At 46.0% G+C, this 20,712-nt stretch overlaps 1 protein-coding gene across 1 annotated transcript in view; it reads right to left on the bottom strand.

Annotated features, from left to right (window-relative positions):
* SNTB1 (syntrophin beta 1) overlaps positions 1-9,599 on the bottom strand; it is a 114,476-nt gene extending 104,877 nt beyond the window's left edge. The window contains exon 1 of the mRNA XM_057415270.1: positions 8,995-9,599. Coding sequence (XP_057271253.1) covers positions 8,995-9,508 — 514 coding nt within the window. The 5' untranslated portion in view covers positions 9,509-9,599. The remainder of the gene's footprint in view (positions 1-8,994) is intronic.
* Between the last annotated feature and the right edge of the window lie 11,113 nt (positions 9,600-20,712).

Below are 20,712 nucleotides of genomic sequence, written 5' to 3'. Positions count from 1 at the left end.
AGAGAGACCCGATGGGTAACAAAGGCATCAACTCAGCCTCTCCATACACGGCAAAGACCTAGCAACCTAAAGTTAGTACAACCACACTGGCCTCAAGAACATTTGAAGGTCAAGCCCCAAACAAGGGACAGCTGTTGATGGGGCTGTTCATTACAGAAGTATGCGTATAAATATATCTTATGGTGTGTGTCTTGGTGCCTAGGTATGTATTTATATGGTAGGTAATCCTACAGGAATCCTTCTGGTTCTCTGGAGACACCCCTCCATCCCAGCCACACATCACTGGTGGAGGAGGCTGGCTAAGAGAAGAGTCTGCCACTGCATTAGACAGGACAAAAAAGTCAAAAGGGGCAGACAGTTACCAAGGGTAATATGTCCTTTGGGAAACAATAGTAATTTGGAAGCGTTTTTTTCTGTTCCCAGTATCCCCAACAAAAAACACCACAAAGAATCCCATGAAACAAAAAAGCCCTCAACAAAATGAATCAAAAAAAAACAAATAAAAAAACAAAACTTAAGCAGTGAGTACTGAATGCAAATCCTGCTTGCTTCATTCCTGCAAAATACTCTTGAATATCCAGTAATTAAATCCCTTCTTTGGCTTCACATCAGTAAGAGAAGGATCCCGCTGGCTCCTGCCCGGCAAGAGTGAATCTGCCTGCTATGAGGGAAATCACGTCTGGCACTGCTGTCCTGCCAGTCCCACTACTGACTGTCCTTCAAGGCTGTTTCATAGTGACTAAAGCCCAAACTCTGAGATAAACAGATAAACTCTCACTCTCTGAGTTAAAGCTATTAGCTTAAAGCAGCCTCAATAAGCTACATGCTGGATAACATTAAACCTCTCCAGCATCTTCACCTTCACACGGCTGCCTCTTTCTCCCCTTACAGAATCAGAGCCAATGGCAGTTAAAACACACATGCCAGCACAGTAATCATCCTGGAAACATCTATATCGAAATAACTCAGACAAGAGTGGGGACACATTATTTCCATGGTATAGCTTTCAATACTCTCTCATAACTACTTGATTATGTTAAAAGCCAAAATAGATATTGCACCAGCAAAATATGTCTACGGCAAATGAAACATAAAGCTTAACTAATGGCCCTATTTCCCTGAAAGGGCACATGAGGCTGATAAATAGTCCCATTAGGTCATGGTATCTGTTAAAGCAAATCAGTTAAGTCGTGCCTCCTTTGCCAGAAGAGGATTTATATTCTGATGCTGTGCTTTTCTAAAGTAAAAAAGTTTTTAAATTTTATTTTTATGTTACAATATGCCTGTGACTTTCAAATACTTGGGAAAAGGATCCTGTTTCTCAAATACTTACACCATATCAAGATTTACCATTTTTTAGCATGCCATTAAAGTGAACAGAAGCTATTCACACAGATGCACACTCACAAGTTACTGACCTATGTTCTGAAGCAAACTCGTTGCTCAAATACACATCATCTTTAGATGGAGAGATCCCAGAGCAGTGAGGAATAAACAGCCACAGCCTTAGCTTTGATGACTTAGAGCTGTGCCAACAAGCATGACTTCCAACAGTTCAGCAAAAAGCTGCACAACAGTTTCAGGAGGAGTGTGCTTTATGTTAATCATTTCTAATCAGAGACAGTTTCTCCACCATCTACAGTTCTGGCTCATTCCCTTACTATTAAGAATTCCATTTTACCCAATAGCTACAATTCAGATGCACTGCTTTGGCAGTGACCTACTCTGTTGTGCCCTTAGTATATGCACAGCAAAAGTTGTAACCAGTTCAGTAGTTCAAGTTCTAGGCAGACAAAATTAAAGCCAGACTGTAACAGAAGTGTACAGTAGCAGCAGGAAGAAATTCAAGTCTGCCAAAGAGTTATGCAGAAATTAAGTCCCATAATTTAATTTACATGAAGGAACAAACTGAACCCAACAGCAAGGCTGTATCTCGTGGTAAAGCAATCTGAAGGACTAGTCACAGTTGATTAAACCTTTGGTAAGCAAGGTTGTTAACTTATGTTGTGGAGAAAAGTATGTTTTGATAGCTAAGTGGACGATGGACAAACCAATTTTGTCTTTTTCCAACTGCTCCTGCAAGCAGAGCTCGGTCAATGAATTTTGTGTCTGAGTTCATTACTCAGTGTTGCTGGATACCATAGTTTTAATGAACCCTCTCTCTTACAGAAGTGCAAGACCCAGAAGGGAAGGCCATTAGCCATTTTCTAAAGCATGAGGACCAAGCCTCACAGAGCTGCTTTCTTGGTCCTGCAACATAGCAGCTGACAGATGTTCATTTAAGAGCATAAAAGAGGCTCACCTTCCAATGTGTAGCATGAGTGACAAGTAGCACTCCACACTTCCTACATACCTTGTAGTTTCTCACAAAACCTCTATTCCAAATCAGCCATGCCTCACCTCAAACATCTTCAAACTCCCTCCTCAAGGCATGTACCAAATGCTGCTACCCTGATGTTCCTTCCCATCTCTACAATGAGCTGTGTGCCCCTGCCAAAACAGACTGTTTATTCCCACCAGAGTCCCAGGCCTTTCCCAGCCTGCTAACAACTGTACCATTCTCTCCATGATTGCTCTAAGTACAGATGTCTTGGCAAAGACCATTAGCATAGACACAGCTTATACCAAGAGCAGTATTTTTCTCTGGTCAACATAGTTTAAGGTTTGGAGAGGTGACTCAGCTGGGCACAGTGAAGCTCCCTTCCCACCAGCTACAGCTTCTGTAGGAAGCTCAGAAGCATTTACCTACACCTACCTTGTCAAGCAAAACTGTGTTATACAGGCTAGTCACAAACCCTATAAGAGATAGGGTTAAAAGACTTTTTGCATGTTCTAGAAACACCAGTACCATCTCCTCTTCACCAATCACTTTACTGGGATGCTTGAAGAATTTTTTTCGGATGGAAAGCCAGTCTCCCGTGCAGCACTGGGACAGGTTTGTTCCCATCATATTTTGCTCATTTACACATGCTATTGCTCTCTTGAACTACTGTTTCCTCCAATTTCCCTTCTAGTGAAGTAGCAGTACAAATTCTAACAAGTAGCCATGGCAACATAATCGTGCAGAATAAAGTACAAAATAATCCTATGATCAGAAATCTGAATTAGAAAAATGGAATGGAAATTATGTGTTCTTAAAGCCTGGAAGCAGAGTGACCAGCAGAGCAGATTACAAATAGATACACACTCCAAAACTTATGAACTCTGAATGCACACAAACAGATGCTATACTTCTAAGTCAAATTTACAGACAAATTACTACTAGGAGAAGCTCCACACTATGTGGTATGCAAACATATTACGAAAGTGAAAAAAGTAAAAATTGTTCTCAACCTATACTTGAAACGATCAACTACTGGGATCAGCACCTGTATTGGGCTGTCCCAAATATAAATGCCAGTTTCAATCACAGAGACTCTGCATCAGCTCCCTTGAAGCAGGCAAAACACAAACCCAGCATGTGACAGGGATGGGGAAAGGCCAGTGCCACTGGCAATCAAATGTGGGAAAATGCCTTTACTGGATGGTGGGACCAGCCTTCAGTGAAAAGGCACCTACCACAGTAACACAATATACAAACACTGTTTCATTAACTATGGCAAAAGCCTTCAGCTTCCAATTTTACTCTAATTGTTTAAAGAGTCTTCAAAGAGTTACACCAAGTTTTCAATTTAATTTTCCACACAGGAATTACTGCTGGGTTTTTAAAACCATGCTTTTTTTCCCCCCTAATGATACTAAACATGTCAACTCCGTACGTGCAATTGAATCCCAGATGCCTAGACATATTTAATCTTCTAAGCACTCTCAAGGAGCTGGTACTAAGTCCCTTCTATACGGCTTAGTATAGGACTTCCAAGGTAGGTGGGTTGAGGGGGCATGCTGCACTTGGTCTAGATAAATCTAGGAATTTGTTGGCCACAACGGCTTTATTTTCTTTACAGTAACTGAGAAAGAGGACTTGTACAAGATTTACTGCAAAGAAGATGTACTGATTCTTATCTGTGAAAGGTGATACAGGCTGTCTGGACTGCTAAATTAGCCTGTAATCTAATCTAATCAATGAAGGACACATCAAGTGCTCCCACTCAAGCTTCCCCATCAGCCACAGGCAGCTGAAACAATCAAAACTGAGATTCTGAGGGACTGCTTAGACCTGGTATTCTTGAGGATAAGATTACCTGCTCCTTTCCCTTTCAATTTCAAGCTGATGTGTGCCAAGGGCAGCTACACAGGCTATGAAATGTGGTATAACCTTTAAGTACAAAGCATTTTCCTAACTGCATATTTGCTGGCACTGAAGAAAAGGCAAACTGTTTTCTCCGTATACTTACTGTGAGTGTAAAGAATAACTGCATACAATTTGCAATCACTGAGATTTACAGCCCTGAATGTAGTAAGTAGTTATGCCACACAGGCACTTATTAAGTGCTCTGTGCCTCATTTTTCCCCTATACTTGCAAGGGACACGCTTCCTTGGATAAATATTATATTTTGTTAACCCCCACAAATCTCCCATTGTCTCTGCTTTACTGAAAGAAACATGAAAACATAGATAAGATAGGAAAATACAGCCAACGAGTAGCCTATTTTACACTACTTCAACATGTAATTCACACAGGCAGAACTGCTTTGCTTCACTTAAAGAAAATATAAAAAGGGGAGGAAGGGAGAGAATCCTTACAATTCTTACAGAAGTATTGTTTGGAAAATAATACACGTTACTATGGTACAGACTGCACCATGCTTATTCTTACATTGCTTTAAAGCTGTGGATTACTCTCAAGAAGGCTACAGAAGATGACTATGTCTACTGTCTATATGCTAAAGTTCACTGTGTTGGGGGCTGCCTCTCTGTGGGAGATGTCTGCAATCCCAGAGAGGCTGCAAGAGCCAATTCTCAAAGGAGCTGTGACCCCTACCTTGCAATTGCGTTAGCTTACCAGGGAATCACCCAAAATCAATGAAAAACTCTATCAATACTAAGATGCTCCTTTTCCCTATACAGACCTTCCATCACCATCATCAGAAGAAGCTTGTTCACACACATCGAACAAGTTAGGAACTGATGCGACTGAAAAAATACATCCTGCAGCCGGGCAGCAAAAACACACTGATGTGGGTTTGTTTCTACACATCCAAATGCAGCATCATGCAGAGAGGTCCTGCCTGACATTAGCACAGGCTACTTCAATTTTTCATTTTTTCACTGAAAACATAGAGATTGCACAACCAGCTCAGTTACAGAGCATGCCAAGGGGCTACTTTCATCTAGTATGCTTTGATAAAAACAAACACCTTTTGTGTCTTGAGAGGCACTTGAATGTAATGTGCTTCACACAGCACAAAGGGGCTGCTTGATTTTCCAAAGTGCTTATTTAACAAGACCCAATTTGACAGAACCTCAGGGAAATGATATGTACAAACAATAGCTGTCATGATAATTTTAGCTGCCTTCCATGCCTGCAAATATGCACTGTACAAGGAGGCTGTCCCATCTCTCGTGTAAGGAAATCCTTTGCACTTCTGAACACTGGTGAGAAGCTCCATCCTGACATACTGAACACCTGAGGAGTCATCCCAAGCTGACAAACCCAACAGCAAGACTTCCTCTGCCCCTGCTCACTGGCAGCTTTGCTCCCCTGCACCCATACCCAAGCCGTGACAGAAAGCCCACAGGAAATTAAACCATGCAGGCAGAAGAGGTCCATCCTGCCGATGAGGACAAAGAAGGATTTTCTAGAGCTCAAGTCCTTCCTCACCATCACCATCCCCTCCTCTTGAACCTTCTGCTTTGCAGCTCTTCCTGTGACAGTGTCGCCTGTTGCCTTATATCCGTTCCATTTATCAAATCCTACCTGATTTCAAGGCACCCTGGCCAACCCCACAGATCAGACTTGTAAGAAGGAACTGATTTCTACTTTAGCTTAGTAGCAGAACTACAAAGTCCTACAGAAGTGAGGTCTGCAACAGACTGATACCCTTTATGAAAATGAGAGGACAGAACAAGCCAGCACAGATATTAAATTCATTAGAGGAGGACCTCTCTCATGTGTCTTACAGCTGTGGCCCCCCACACCAGCACAGCAACTGCAGCTATGCCACCCCTGACCCTTCAGTAAGTAATCCCTACTTGGACCAGCTCAGAGATAGCAACTAATGCAGCAAAAATGGCAAGTGCCAAAATAAAACATTGCCCCATCCCTTCCCCTCTTTGCAGACCTTCCTCGCCCCATCACCAGCCCCAGTGCCAGCCCTGCAACCCACACACAGTGCAGAGGGATGGGGAGGGATTTTCTGTTCCCTTCCTCCTTGCACAGGAATGCAGGAGAGACTACAGTGTAGTGCTGAGCTGGTAAATGGCTCATTTCACTGAGCAAGCAATTTTAGGAAGGACACTATATACCAGACAGGCTCTAGCACTCTGGAGGGTGTATTGAACCATACTGATCACATCTTCACTGCCGATAACCTCTAGGAAATACTCAACCATAAAACCCTTTCCAGGAATGCACAATGCACTGCGCAATACCCAGAGCCCTGCTGCATTGTGAAGTGTGACCCTCATGCTTCTCACCTTGCCATACTTCCGCAAATTCAGCTTTCCTGGTCTGGAAGTCACCAGCAAGTCTCAGAGTCTCCCTGAAACTATAAATGGTACTTTCTGACCCTGGAAACACACGCTGGCATTGCTCTGTTAATTGGAGAAAGATATTAGAGAGTATCTGTGCAGGGGTCTTGCCCTGCCCCATCATGGACTGCTTTGTGCAGTAACTAACTCTCTAAGAAGTCAGGAAACAGCAAATTCCTATTGTCTGGAAGGAAAGGAAAATCAAGGCTCTCCCTCCTATGCATTAAAGGGAAAAAAAAAAAAACTATTGGATTTTCCTTCCTTTAGTAATAAATTGTCCACTTTAGACTGTGCTACTGAAGAAAGAGCTTCAAAGTGGGAGACTGAATTGCAGAGAACCGTTTTAAACTGCCTGTTTACACAGGCCATTCCCAGGGAGAGGTTCCCTCTGAAGGGAGTAAAGCCTCCTGGGGAGCGCTGCAGTCGGCTCTAGTCTTGGTTACTCTGCTGAAATAGCAAGAGAAAGGCAGGACAAAACACTGAATTCAGCGTCAGAGTATTTTAACTCTACACAGGGATGACCAGTGAAACATGCTCTCCATTTACAGATTACAAATTCAATCACAGAAACAACCGCTGAGGCACATCAGCCTTCACGGAGCAAAGAAATGCAAGAAAATAGCTGTGACAATGAGCGGAGTGAAGAGAAGGAGGGTGCCAAGAATCCACACTGAAACAGCTTCATCTTCACTCCTACCAGGAAGAAAACTGAAGGCTTTTTCAGACTCGTACAAGCAGCAGAGCGTTCAGGTGCTGCTACTGCAGGCACCACAGAGGGAGGGAGACTGTTGCAAGCACTATATACATTACTCATGAGATCACACCAAAGGTCAGATATTGCTTGGCCTGCACCCCAGGGAGCACTAAAGCTGTGCAAACAAGCCAGTGACAGTATTCAGATCAACAGCTGCAGTTCAGACCTCAAAGAGAAGTTCACATTAAGACTTCACAGGTATCTCTATAAGCAATTCAGCTGCAGTGAGGGAGGATGAGACACACGTTGCTCCCAGAGGAGAGATGTAATTGCCCGTGGCTTCCAAAATCCTCACAGGACAGCACTCTTTCAGAGTTTTCACTACCACATGGACACCACCAAACAGCTCCTCAGCACACACTGCTGCAGCTGACATTTTCCCACCTTCCCACCTCTTCAAACTTTTCCCATAACTTTATGCCCTAATTGGCTGCTTAGGGCTGATCCTCAGCGGCATCTCCTAAGCAGCAGCAGCAGCACCTCCTCTGCTCTTTGGAATAAGCACCAAAAAGACACACGTGAAAACATGTTCAGTACCAAAGAGGCCACAGGCACAGCGAGGTGGGAGGAAGGCGATGGCCCTGGGGAAGCGGTGCAGCAGCATGCCTCAAATGCCACTGACCTCCGGTTAAACGAACTAGTGGGCAAATATGTAATCACTTTATCGAACACGCGCCAAGGGCGTTGCTGAAGCTGCTCATTCTCTCAGGTGGAGCACGTAAATTAGTGCTTCTGAGGAGACAAGAATTAAACACCTGCGAATGCCTCTTGCTGTGCTGCAGAACCCAGCTCTGCTTCTACTGGCTCCCTCTTCAACATCCGTCCCGTCCTGGAGGGACACCCTCCTCCCTCCACACCAACGTTTGCTCTCTACTCCAGGCTCAGTTTCTAAGGCTACTTCTTACAAAAGTGTTTCAGTTACCGTTGAGAAAGGAAGTGAAAGCCACTGCTTTGCAGGGATGGTTAATGTATCAGTGAGGTGCTGCCAGCTTCAACCAGAGCTCTTTGCCCCCATCATCCCTATCGGGGGTGGGATTGTGGAAAGGGGAAGAAGGAATTGGAGGGAGGGAAGGCAGTGTCGCGCGTTTCCAGATGCCCAGGGAAAAGTCCCCAAGCCTCTCCCTTTCAGCCCGGAGGGGGTTCCATTACTCCTTTAACCCTTCCTCTGCCGGTACCCAGCTCCCCCCGCCTTTCTTGGGCTGAAGAGCTGCGAAAACACACAGACGGCAGCTCCTGAGGACCCTTCAGCCCAGAAGGGGTCTGCGAGGCTCCTGCGGGAACCCTCAACGCGGGAGCCGACCCGGGGGCTGCGGGTCTCCGCGGCTGATGTGAGGACAGAAACTTAACACCCAGCTTCCCGGCAGCCCGACCGGCACTTCCCGAGGGGCCACAGCCTCCGCGCACGTCGGGGCTCCCAGCGCGGCTCGGAGCAGCGGGATATGAACTCTCCCCGCTGGAAAGGCGCCCGGGGAGCGGTACGAGGGGAGCGGTACAAGAGGAGCGGAGACACCGCTTCACCCCGCCGCTCGGCTCCACCGCCCCTCGGGCAGCCGAGCTGACATGCCCCATAGCTTCCCATCCCGGGCTGCCCCTGTTCCCCGTTCCCTACCTTCCAGTAGCACCTCCTTGCCGGCCCGCTTGAGAGCCTGCACCGCCTCGTCGTGGGTGGCGTCCCGCAGGTCGGTGCCGTTGACGGCCAGGATGGCATCACCCACATAGAGCGCCTGGGTCTGGTCGGCCGCCAGCCCCTTGAAGATCTTGCTGATGAGGATGGGCATCTTATTCTCCTTGCCCCCCTTGATGCTGATGCCCAGCCCGCCCAGCTCCTGCTTTAGCACCTTCACGCACCGCTTCTTGTTGGAGACGGCCTCGGGCACCTGCTCGGGGGGGTCGGTGAAGGCGGTGCGCACCGCCGCCGCCCCGCCACCGCCCTCGGCCCCGCGGCACGCCGCCCCATCGCCTCCCAGGCCGTTGTGTGCCGCGCCGTCGGGGCGCTCCTCGCCGCTCAGCACCAGCGCCTCTCCGCACAAGTTGGCCAGCACTTTGTGCCAACGGTCCCGCACCAAAACTTCCAGCCAGCCGCTGCGCTGCGCCCGGCCGCCGCCCGCCGCCGCTACCGCCATCTTAGGAGCATGCTTGAAGCGCCGAGTGACGGCACCCCCGACACGGCACGGCGGCACCGGACTTCAGCCGGGGGGCGGCGAGCTCCCGGCGCGGCGGGGTGGGGCGAGGAGCCGCGGCCGCCCCTCCGGGGCCGCGCCGGGGCGGGCGTACCTGGAGGCACCGCCCGCTAGTGCCGCGCCTGGTGCGGGTGTGTGTGCGGTGCGTGAGTGTGCCCGTGTCTGTGCGCGTCCGCGGGTGTCCCCTCTCCCACGGACACCTCTTGGGGACACGTTCTGGCGGAGCCGCAGCTCCCTCCGAGCCGGGGCTGTGATGGCATTTCCCGCTTCATCGGGGAGGTGAAGGAGACGGGCGGCAGAGTAAACGAAAGCTCAAACTTCGCTTTTCCCTTTAGTTTCTTATAAAGTGGATTCAAACTAATAGTTGGCACAAAGGTCGCTAGATTTCTTCTGAGTGGAAGTCGATTCCAAGTTGTTTCACAGCTTTGGAGGGTGGAGGTGGTGAGTGAGTGCCAGGGAGAGTTCTGCGCGTTTTGAAACTGGTTTCTTTGCCCTTTCATTGCAAATTTTTCAGTCCATTGCCCGTTTTTCAGCTTTTTCCATGCTCACTTTCTTTTAGGAAGAAATTTAGTGCCTGATGAGGGGCTCAAGGCTCCAACTCAGGCACCAGAGAAGGCAAAAGGCTCACACTGTTGGTTTTGACAGCAATGTGGCACTATGGACACCAAGCACCTCCTCGCATGCCTTTGTTCTTCTCTTTAAAGAGCAGCCCTGGCTCTTTCCCAAGCCAGGCTGAAAACTCCAGTGTTTCTGGACCATTCGGTATGGAGTAACAGCTTGGGGAGGATGGGGTGGCCACTGAAGTTATAGACCCATTCGTGTTGGCCACTTGAGTCATGCAGGTCCCACCTGAAGCGATGCCATTCGTTTCTGACACCAGGTTTTGCTCCCAGGTACACACAAGTGCCCCAGGTTAACATGGGCTGGGCAATTTGGGACTCACCTCCTCAGTGTTGATGGGACCTACATATAGCGGCATTGTCACTGGACAAACTTGCCTTGGTTTAGTGGGGTCTCTGAGACCATGGCCTTTCCTGGGCTACACAGAACACACGCCCTTCCCTCTGGAAGACAGCAGTCAGATGCCTCAACCCTCCCTTGTCTGCAGCCTCACCCAGGCTCCTCCCCAGTAGGAATGCACTCCCTGCATCTAGGGAGAGCGGGAACCCCCAGGAGATGGGTTATTCAAGGATAAGGGGTGGGTTGGGTGTTTATTAATGCGAGGTGAAAAGCTGTAATTAAGTTTTCAGGACTGCGAATCTGGAGTGAAAAGAAGCATGTCCCGCTAAACCTGAACAAGGCACCTAAACCCTAGACAGGAGGAGGCTGTAACACACCCTTTTCTCCAACATTTCTCACTAGCTAATTTTGGTAGCTCATATACAACACCCTGGGTGTTTGGATTGGTGTTTTTATTAAAACCCAATCCCAGGTGACAGGCATAGTGAATGAGTGTTTGGTTGCAGCAGCTTCAGGTAGTGAGAGCAGGATGGGGAGGAAAGAGCAGGCATGCAAAATGCCGGCTGTTGGAGCACTCACATTCCTGTGTATCTCCCAGCCCAAGTGACCAGGCTGAGTCATAAAATCAAGCATCTTTCTTTCCTGAGGGATCAGCTCTTACCAATTATTTCATTATTTTTTTTTCTTCATGAATTAGTAAAGGATCAGTGCTGCTGCTGCTGATGGAAATGTATCTCTAAGTACTTTGAAAAACTCATTTCAGAGAATTTACAAGTAAAAAGTATTCAGATAGTTTCTGTCCTGTTGTGAAAAGCTAATAGAGAAAGGAAAGGAAATGTTTAACGCCTCACACTTCTCCTTGAGCACTCTGTCAGCTCGGCTGTGTTTGCTGAGTGTGTCTGGTTCTCCGGTGGAGTTCCCATGGAGCTGCCTTTTGTAGACAATTGCGCCGCATGTATCCGAGAGCTGTGCGTGTTTCAGCTATTTTCCTTTCCCATTCCAGCAGTGGTAAATAATAAAGTTTCCCAGGGTCAGCATCTGACAGATTGGTCCCTGGTATAAAAAAGTCTTTATAGCTGTCTTCATTCCCTCCTCCTGCCCACCTTGGAGCTATAGGAAAACAGAGGTGATGTTTTAATCTTGAAAATAGAAGTAAAAAGAAGGTAGTCTGAAGGATGCTAAGGCACAGACCCAGGGCAAACGGTCTCCCAGATCATCTCCCTGCCTGGAAACAGTGTGATACCTGATGTCTGTTCTTCCCTGTCCTAGGAGTCCAGGCTCCTAGGCAGTTTTGTTTGTGTACCCAGAGTCTTTGGGTACCCCAGGAGCAACTACTGGCAAGCAACTACGAAGGTGAAAAACAAATGATGCCTTGAGACTTCTCTGCTGGTAGCCCTGCCAACTTTACCACCCTCAGCTCTGCCTCAGGTCTACTAATCACACCTGCAGGGGCAGCTTCTGAAACACAGATTCATGCAGCAGGATGGGAACAGAAGATAAAACCAGCTATTGAACACTGAGGTTGCAACAGAAAATACTGTTACTCCAAAGTCAGCTGCTGGTCCCTAGTGGTTTCCAGTGTATGGCAGAGTGCAAACTCTTAATTTCAGCTACAAGCTTCTCCTCACAGTGATGTTTCTGACATAGCTGGTAAATGCACACACTGCAATTGCAGTGTTTGATGTGACTATCTGGGAGGAAGCCAGGATGTGCGGTGGGATGTGCAGAACACGTGGCACTTCCAAGCTCCTGTCTCTAGTCACTGGAAAGGCTTCCAGTGTAGACAAAGCTAGCAAAAATGTCTCCATCACTTGCCCTTTTGAAAGGGACAGCAGTGAAAAGAGTACCTTTTCAAACAAGCCAAATAATCACTTTTTACCATTTGTATTTTAGCAGCATGTAAAAACCCGAACTAGATGAGGGCCCCTTTCACTGGTGCTGTATAAACAAGCTCTTAGGCAAGATAATGCCAGTAGCTGCTCTTGAATAGGTATTTGATCTGCCAGGGACTGTGGTCTCAGCTACAGACAAGAGGCTAAATGGAAGAAGCAATTCATTGAAGTGGAAGAAGTGAGGGGGTGGAAAGCACAGCAACTGCCTCCCAGGACAAGGAGCACAACCAGGTCAGAAGTGCAGCAGTGATGTCTAAAGAGATGTCTGGGTGCCCAAGCAAGGGAAAAGGGCTTGTTTGTGCATGCACACAGGAAAAGCATCACAGAAAGGGTTGGGAGGGTGACACTGAGGAGGTTCTTCAGGCTCAGCCTCACTAGAGGGACTACTGGAGACAGAGTCTGGACACTGCCTGTTTTTAGGTTTTTTTCCCCGTCTTTTCAGGCAAAGAGGTCAGCATTCACGTCTTATGCAAATAAACTGGCCTCCTGACAGCAAAACCATTGCAAGGCTACATATGCAAGCTTCCCATTCAGACAGCAGTGCAAACAACACAGCTCCTACCCCACTTCAGGCAGAGAAGGTAAGGACACAAGACAGCCCTTTTATAGCTATGGCTCCTTTACAATTGACTGTGCTATTCTATAGCAGAAATGAAATTTTTGAAGGACCTTTGGGAGATGCTTAAACGCTTCTAGTGCTGCTTTTTATTTCCTTTTCGCATTATCAGTATGGCAGCAATAGCTCAAAGCCAGCTCATCCAAAATTCCTTTAAATTGGAAGCAGGGTTGTGATCTTTGAACATGCCTCAGATGACAGAAGTTAGGCAAAATCAAGTCTGGATAATGACGTTCCCATCTTGTTACCCTGACACCGACCAGCTCAGCAGATGGATCTAGACAGGAAGGAAGTCCAGTGCTGGAAACCCGACAAGTAATGAAAGAGCTGGAAGGGAGTCCAGTTCCTCCAGCGATCCCAAACACTGCAGCAGCCAAGTTTAAGCAAGTCTTCCTGAGGAACGTGCCTGAACTAACCCTGCTTGTTCCCCCGTGGGAGCCCCTCCTATGTGTATTTGTGCTGGGATGCAGTGAGTCAGGCTCCAGTCCTGATGCACATGTCCCTCTTGCATGGTGGTGGGACCTCTCACTTGACTGCTGTCATGCCTTGCAAAAGGCACTACTCATGGGGGGCTGGCAACCCTGCAGTTCACCCCTTCCTTAGTGTTGAGGGGGCCTGTTGGCTTTAAGGTCATCATTCACCAATCATTACTCATTGGTGCTGGTTATGAAGGTGTCAAGAATGCCTGAAGATCTTCACAATCTGGAGGTGGCATTATGGCTTACTTTTAAAACTATGAAAGCACTGTTTCTCTTTTCCTAGCTTGAAGCTACCCAGGTTTTTATGCACATCACGGCATCTAAAAGTGAAATTAATGCATAGCTGTTTCCCAGCAAACGCTTTATGCATTCAATTTTTCAAAGCAGGAACCTACTTGTGTGTACATGAAAGAAGTATGTGTGTGAAATCCCTATGTGCACCTACCCGGGTCACATGTTAGCTAGGCAAACTGAGAAAGTGTTCCCACCACCGGGGAGTTGTGGGCCAGGCTGCAAATGAACACGTTTCCCTTCCGCAAATACAACTTTGGCGCAAGTGAATGCAGAAGTGGGTGCCAGGAAGCATTCAGGTTACTTGTGCTCACAGACCCGGGGCTAGTTCCTGCTACTGTTAAAATGACTTTAAAACAGACAGGATCAAGCGCAAAACTCCAGAAACCTTTGCCTTCGTTTCAAGCAATTCTATGAAACTGAAACCAACAAACCCTGAAAATAAAAGCTCATGACTACACTGTTGACACTGTAGCAGAGTAGTGTTTTCCTGTCATGGTGTCCTGCACTTGCTCTGCAGCGCTCTTTCAGTACATTAGCTTCTTAACTTTTGCATTCCAAGTTACTTTGATCCCATCACTTTGCAGTTTCTTGAATTAGTTTTTTATCTCTTGCATACCAATCTCCCCCCACTCCCTAAGCTAAGTCCAACATGTTTGAAATGCCAAGATCAGAGATCTGCATTGCAGTTAGTTCTTGAACATATAATAAATAATGAGGAAAAAAGGTGTTGGAATTCCAGATTTCATCCAACATGTTTCAGCCTTGGTTTTTCTTTTCATCAGAAACCAATTAATCTGGTTGGGTGTCAAAGCAACCAAAGCATTTTTTACCATCGAGCTCTTTCCTGGTCTTACCCTATTTTTTTAATGCTGCAGAGGTGCAATATGTTGTCTGTTACAAACATTTGGTTCTGACCCCACAACTCAAATACTTCATGCCCATGTCCTTGACCTTTCAAACCCTGTGCCTTGCTGCAAGACCCACTCTGAGGTGCCCTGCCTCCCACCCCACTCATGCAATGGCGCCTGGAAAAGCATGCTGTCTGTGAGGTCTTTGTGCTTTTCCTGCCCTGGGATCTCCTGTGGTATTTGCTGCTCATCTAACCCCAGATGTGTGTGCTTGCAGCCTGCTTCCCCACAGCAGGAGAGGCTGTGCTGAAGTGCAGGTGCCAGAAGCGTTTGCTTCCTTTGTGCAAAGCAGTTTGGCTAGAAAAGCTAGTTTGCTCCTTCTGTAGCCTTGAGCTCCATCTGTACCCTGGCATGAAAAGATGAACTAAGGTCATCTTTCCCCTTTCCATTCACTCCCCGGACCATAAATCAACCTGTTAGAGTGGTGGGAAACAGAGATGGTCTGCTAATACAGAAGGGAAATGAAGAGAGCTCTTTGTCATTTGGAAACAGGCAATCCTCCACATCCAGCAAAAATAATGCTGAGATCACATTATGACTTCAGAACAAGTTTGTCTCCCAGGAGCAGTCCCCAGCCCAAGAGAAGGAAATAGCATGGTCCTGCTGGTTACTGGAGGAGAAGGGCTCCAGGACTTCAGCAAGGCTCACCTATGTGCCCGATCTCATGAGAGCAGCAACTTGGTACTCCATGTAGGAGCACCTTACTCCCTCATTGCTATTGCAAGAGAGGGCAAAAAGGCCAGGCAGCTCCTCTGAGCTCTGCACTGTAGCAATGAATATAAGCTTTAAACCGGCAATTGGGATCTTGCTCCCACCCATTGCACAGCAGAACTGCATTGGAGAGAAAGTAGTGGATTTCCCAAGAAGCGCCTTGTGCTGCATTGGCGATGCATGAACAATCACAAAGCCTGCTCCACCGAGGAATGGGAGAGTCCAAAGCTACCATGGGAACACTGGGAATAAAAGTGCTCACCTTCAGGTCCTCTATAATTTTGTGTTTTGTTTTTTTTTTTTTGCATATGTTTGTGACACTGCAGTATCCTTTCTGTTTCACTTTTGAGCTGTGCAAAGGCTTAGTTCCTCCTCTTCCTTCAGATGATATCTATACTAGTTCTCTTCTCACAGCACTGTAAATCAGGTGTAAGTCCAGGGAGGAAAATGGAAGACTGATCTCAAGGAAAAGAGAATCAGCTTTGGTGTATTTTTGGTCCTTGGATGTTTGTCTTGTGCTCTAGAAGTAAGGCACAAAGTACCTACAGATAATTAAGAAGGGAACCATCACATTCAGGTGAATTATGGCAATGTGTTTGTTTGCCCAGATCAAATTATAAGGCAGCTCTAGGAAGTAAACTTTGCAAGTATGTTCTAATTTTAGTGCAATCAGTCTGAGTGAGCTTTCCGTGGGCAGGAATCACCTGAAAGAAAAGTAGGGTCAAACACAAGCAAGGTAGATTTGTGACACCAGGTAGGAGCAGATCCTTTACACACAACAGATCCTTTCACTGCTAAGTGTGTAAAATGGATCCACAGTTCTCTGTTGAATCAGAGATTTCAGTGGAAGTGAACCCACAATATTTACAAATCACAAAGTTGCTTTAAAAGCCATTTTGAAAATGTGTGAAGGTTTTTGACACTGAGATCTAAGTGACATAACTTATGTAACATTAAAGAATCTTTTGTTAATCCCACATGTTGCACACTAGATCCTAGGAGAGATGTTTGAGCACTTTTCCTATCTGGCTGGAAGATTCCTCAAGCAAATTTGCTCAGTGGAATAGCTGTTGACAGGGGGGTTGTGGTTTTTGTTGTTGTTGTTGAGGTTGGGTTTGGGGTTTTGTTGCTTTTTTTGGTTTTTTTTTCTTATTTTTTTATTTTATGTCCAATTGCATGGCCATGAACAAATCCTTGTTTTGTGTCCTAGTTCCCTATCCAATAATGGGGGAAATAATGCTGCCTTTACAAAGCGCTTTGGCTTTCTTTAATGGAAACTATCATTTGAACTAGACGATGACATTTCTTAATAGTTGGTGTAGAATTAAAAGGTGAGAAAATTGCAGAGGATACAGGAACCTCTAGATGTTATCTCTTCTTCACCACCCACTACTGCCAAGCCACAACCCCATCAGATTTTCAGCACTTGCCTCTGGTTATGTGATAAGGGAACACGCTGTCCTATCCTATCCTATCCTATCCTATCCTATCCTATCCTATCCTATCCTATCCTATCCTATCCTATCCTATCCTATCCTATCCCATCCCATCCCATCCCATCCCATCCCATCCTATCCTATACCACCCTATGCTATCCTATCCCATCCTATCATATCCCATCACATCCTATCCTATCCTAATCTATCCCATCCTAACCTATCCTATCCTACCCTATCCCACCTATCCTACCCTATCCTATCCTATCTTACCCCATCCCATCCCATCTCATCCCCATCTCATCCCATCCTACCCTACCCTATCCTGTCCTACCCTATCCTATCCTATCCTACCCTACCTATCCTACCCTACCCTATCCCATCCTATCCTATCCTATCCTATCCTATCCTATCCTATCCTATCCTATCCTATCCTATCCTATCCTATCCTAACCCATCCTATTCTGTCCTATCCTATCCTATCCTAACTTAACCTATCCTATCCTATCCTATCCTATCCTATCCTATCCTATCCTATCCTATCCTATCCTACCCTACCCTACCCTACCCTACCCTACCCTACCTTACTCTACCTTATCTCACCCCATTCTTTCCTTTCCTTTCCTTTCCTTTCCTTTCCTTTCCTTTCCTTTCCTTTCCTTTCCTTTCCTTTCCTTTCCTTTCCTTTCCTTTCCTTTCCTTTCCTTTCCTTTCCTTTCCTTTCCTTTCCTTTCCTTTCCTTTCCTTTCCTTTCCTTTCCTTTCCTTTCCTTTCCTTTCCTTTCCTTTCCTTTCCTTTCCTTTCCTTTCCTTTCCTTTCCTTTCCTTTCCTTTCCTTTCCTTTCCTCTTATCCCATCCTATCCTATTCTATCCTTTCCTATCCTATCTTATCCCATCCTATCCTACCCTATTCCATCCCATCCTATTTTATCCTATCCTACCCTACTCCATCCTATCCTATCCTATCCTATCCTATCCTATCCTATCCTATCCTATCCTATCCCATCCCATCCCATCCTATCCTATACCACCCTATGCTATCCTATCCCATCCTATCATATCCCATCACATCCTATCCTATCCTAATCTATCCCATCCTAACCTATCCTATCCTACCCTATCCCACCTATCCTACCCTATCCTATCCTATCTTACCCCATCCCATCCCATCTCATCCCCATCTCATCCCATCCTACCCTACCCTATCCTGTCCTACCCTATCCTATCCTATCCTACCCTACCCTATCCTACCCTACCCTATCCCATCCTATCCTATCCTATCCTATCCTATCCTATCCTATCCTATCCTATCCTATCCTATCCTATCCTAACCCATCCTATTCTGTCCTATCCTATCCTATCCTAACTTAACCTATCCTATTCTATCCTATCCTATCCTATCCTATCCTATCCTATCCTATCCTATCCTATCCTATCCTATCCTATCCTACCCTACCCTACCCTACCCTACCTTACTCTACCTTATCTCACCTTATTCTTTCCTTTCCTTTCCTTTCCTTTCCTTTCCTTTCCTTTCCTTTCCTTTCCTTTCCTTTCCTTTCCTTTCCTTTCCTTTCCTTTCCTTTCCTTTCCTTTCCTTACCTTTCCTTTCCTTTCCTTTCCTCTTATCCCATCCTATCCTATTCTATCCTTTCCTATCCTATCTTATCCCATCCTATCCTACCCTATTCCATCCCATCCTATTTTATCCTATCCGACCCTACTCCATCCTATCCTCTCCTCTCCTCTCCTCTCCTCTCCTCTCCTCTCCTCTCCTCTCCTCTCCTCTCCTCTCCTCTCCTCTCCTCTCCTCTCCTCTCCTCTCCTCTCCTCTCCTCTCCTCTCCTCTCCTCTCCTCTCCATCCCATCCCATCCCATCCCATCCCATCCTATCCCATCCCATCCCATCCCATCCTATCCATCCCATCCCATCCCATCCCATCCCATCCCATCCCATCCCATCCCATCCTATCCTATCCTATCCTATCCTATCCTATCCTATCCTATCCGAACTTACCCCTTCCTATCCTATCCTATCCTATCCTATCTTATCCCATCCTAGCCTAGCCTAGCCTAGCCTATCCCATCCTATCCCATCCCATCCTATCCTATCCTACCCTATCCTATCCCTCACTGATGCTGTTGTTACTGCTTCTGTCCAAAGAACCTACCTAGATTTGGAGTAGGATCTTGGTAGTAGAGCTTCATGGTACATGACTAATACATATAATGTACTAACCAGATGTATTTTAATATGTTTAATACCACCCCCTTCCAGAATTAAAACTCCCATTGAGCTTGGCACATACTGAATAATTTTCTGGTGGAACAGGCTGAATCCTTTTTAAAATTAGGGTCATGGTGAAGGTGAATTTTTTGCTTCTTTGTGTAAGAAGTTTGGTCTTTCGGTAAGTTTTATCAGTTAGTCTGTGCTGAAACACACTGTTGGAAAATTTTGTTTCAAAGCTTAGGTGGTTTCTGAACTATTGGGGTTTTATTTAGAATTTATACAGTATAAATCAAAATCAGGTTGTTAAAATGAGAGTAGTATTAGAAACTGCACAATGTGTTTAACAACTGGTGGGATAGTCACCGCAGTTATTTAGCCAAGTACACTTCCTCTGGGAATCTAGTTCAACCACTTGTGATGAGACAAAACACATGGGAGAGAAGGGAGTGATTTTAGCAGAATATTCTCTTTCATGCTAATGCAAATACAGAATAACTTTCTTACTAGATTTGAACTGAGACAAATAAGCATGAGCCTCTGAAATCCAGCACCAAGAACACACAGGAGGGTAGCTCTGGACTGCTTCCCAGTTGCCTACAGCAGCGTTTCTCATTTTTTTTCTGGGTGGCAATCCATTATTAAAACATAAAAATATAAGCATGATTGCTGTGCATTTACTATAAAAGTAAAAACGTATTCATGATAGCAGTGATAAGTTTGTGTAATCAGACAGCATGCTTGGCCAGACAATATGAAATTCCTACAGACAGTGGTGTTTTGAGCCTATGGGAATGATTATTTTTTTTTTAATCCAGACTCCTTAAAGTTTTTTTAAGGCTGGGATAGAATAAAAGTAGGGAAGTGTGACCAGCAGAGCTGGGAGCAATCTGGCAAAACAACTACAGCCCCACGGGAGGGCCCACATGGTAATCAGTACCACTGATCCAGGGCAGTGAAGAGTGAGTCCTGGAGCACTGTGTAAAGACCTGAAGGAGGTCTTGCAGGGGGACATGGACCACACACAACTGAAGATCCACTTGTCACACAACAGTCTAAAGTCTGACTCCTCTTGAGCGTAGCAGCTACAGCTTACTGAAAACCAACATTATTTGGTGGCAGGATCTTTTTTCTTTATCATTTTGTTCATACAATACTGTATTCAAATTCCTTTCATTGCCAGGAAGCTGTCTGGGCCCACTGCTGGCAGCGGTACTAAAATCAGTGTGAACATTTATAGATCTGAACATCTGTAAAAGTTCACCAATGTTTGTAACAACCAGACAGCCCCAGCCCCAAAAGACCCAAGACTTACAGACTTCCATATGCCCTTCTGCAGATGGTCTAGCAGCTCTGAGGGTTCATGCCTCACTGACATTTGCAGGGCTCCCATGATCCCTTTGTGTGATGATGGACAAGGTCTAGATGGAGACAACTGTAGAGCTATAAGGCTTCAAGTCTTTAACATCTGCACAACAAATGTGCAACATCTGTTGTTTCATGGAGAGTATTTGTTCCTTAAAGATAATCCCTAGTTTATTGGCATTTAAGCACAGGCTAATGCTCACATGGGAAATCAGGTATCTTGGATGGGATGTTTGGCTCAATATCTGCATGGGAAATG

Source organism: Pezoporus wallicus, unplaced genomic scaffold (genome assembly GCF_028554395.1).
Source record: "Pezoporus wallicus isolate ANWC-B61680 ecotype Strahan unplaced genomic scaffold, APGP_CSIRO_Pwel_v1 contig_3812, whole genome shotgun sequence".
Classification (NCBI taxonomy): Eukaryota; Metazoa; Chordata; class Aves; order Psittaciformes; family Psittacidae; genus Pezoporus; species Pezoporus wallicus.
Note: the sequence above shows the minus strand (reverse complement) of the source record. Positions and strands in the feature narration are given on the sequence as shown.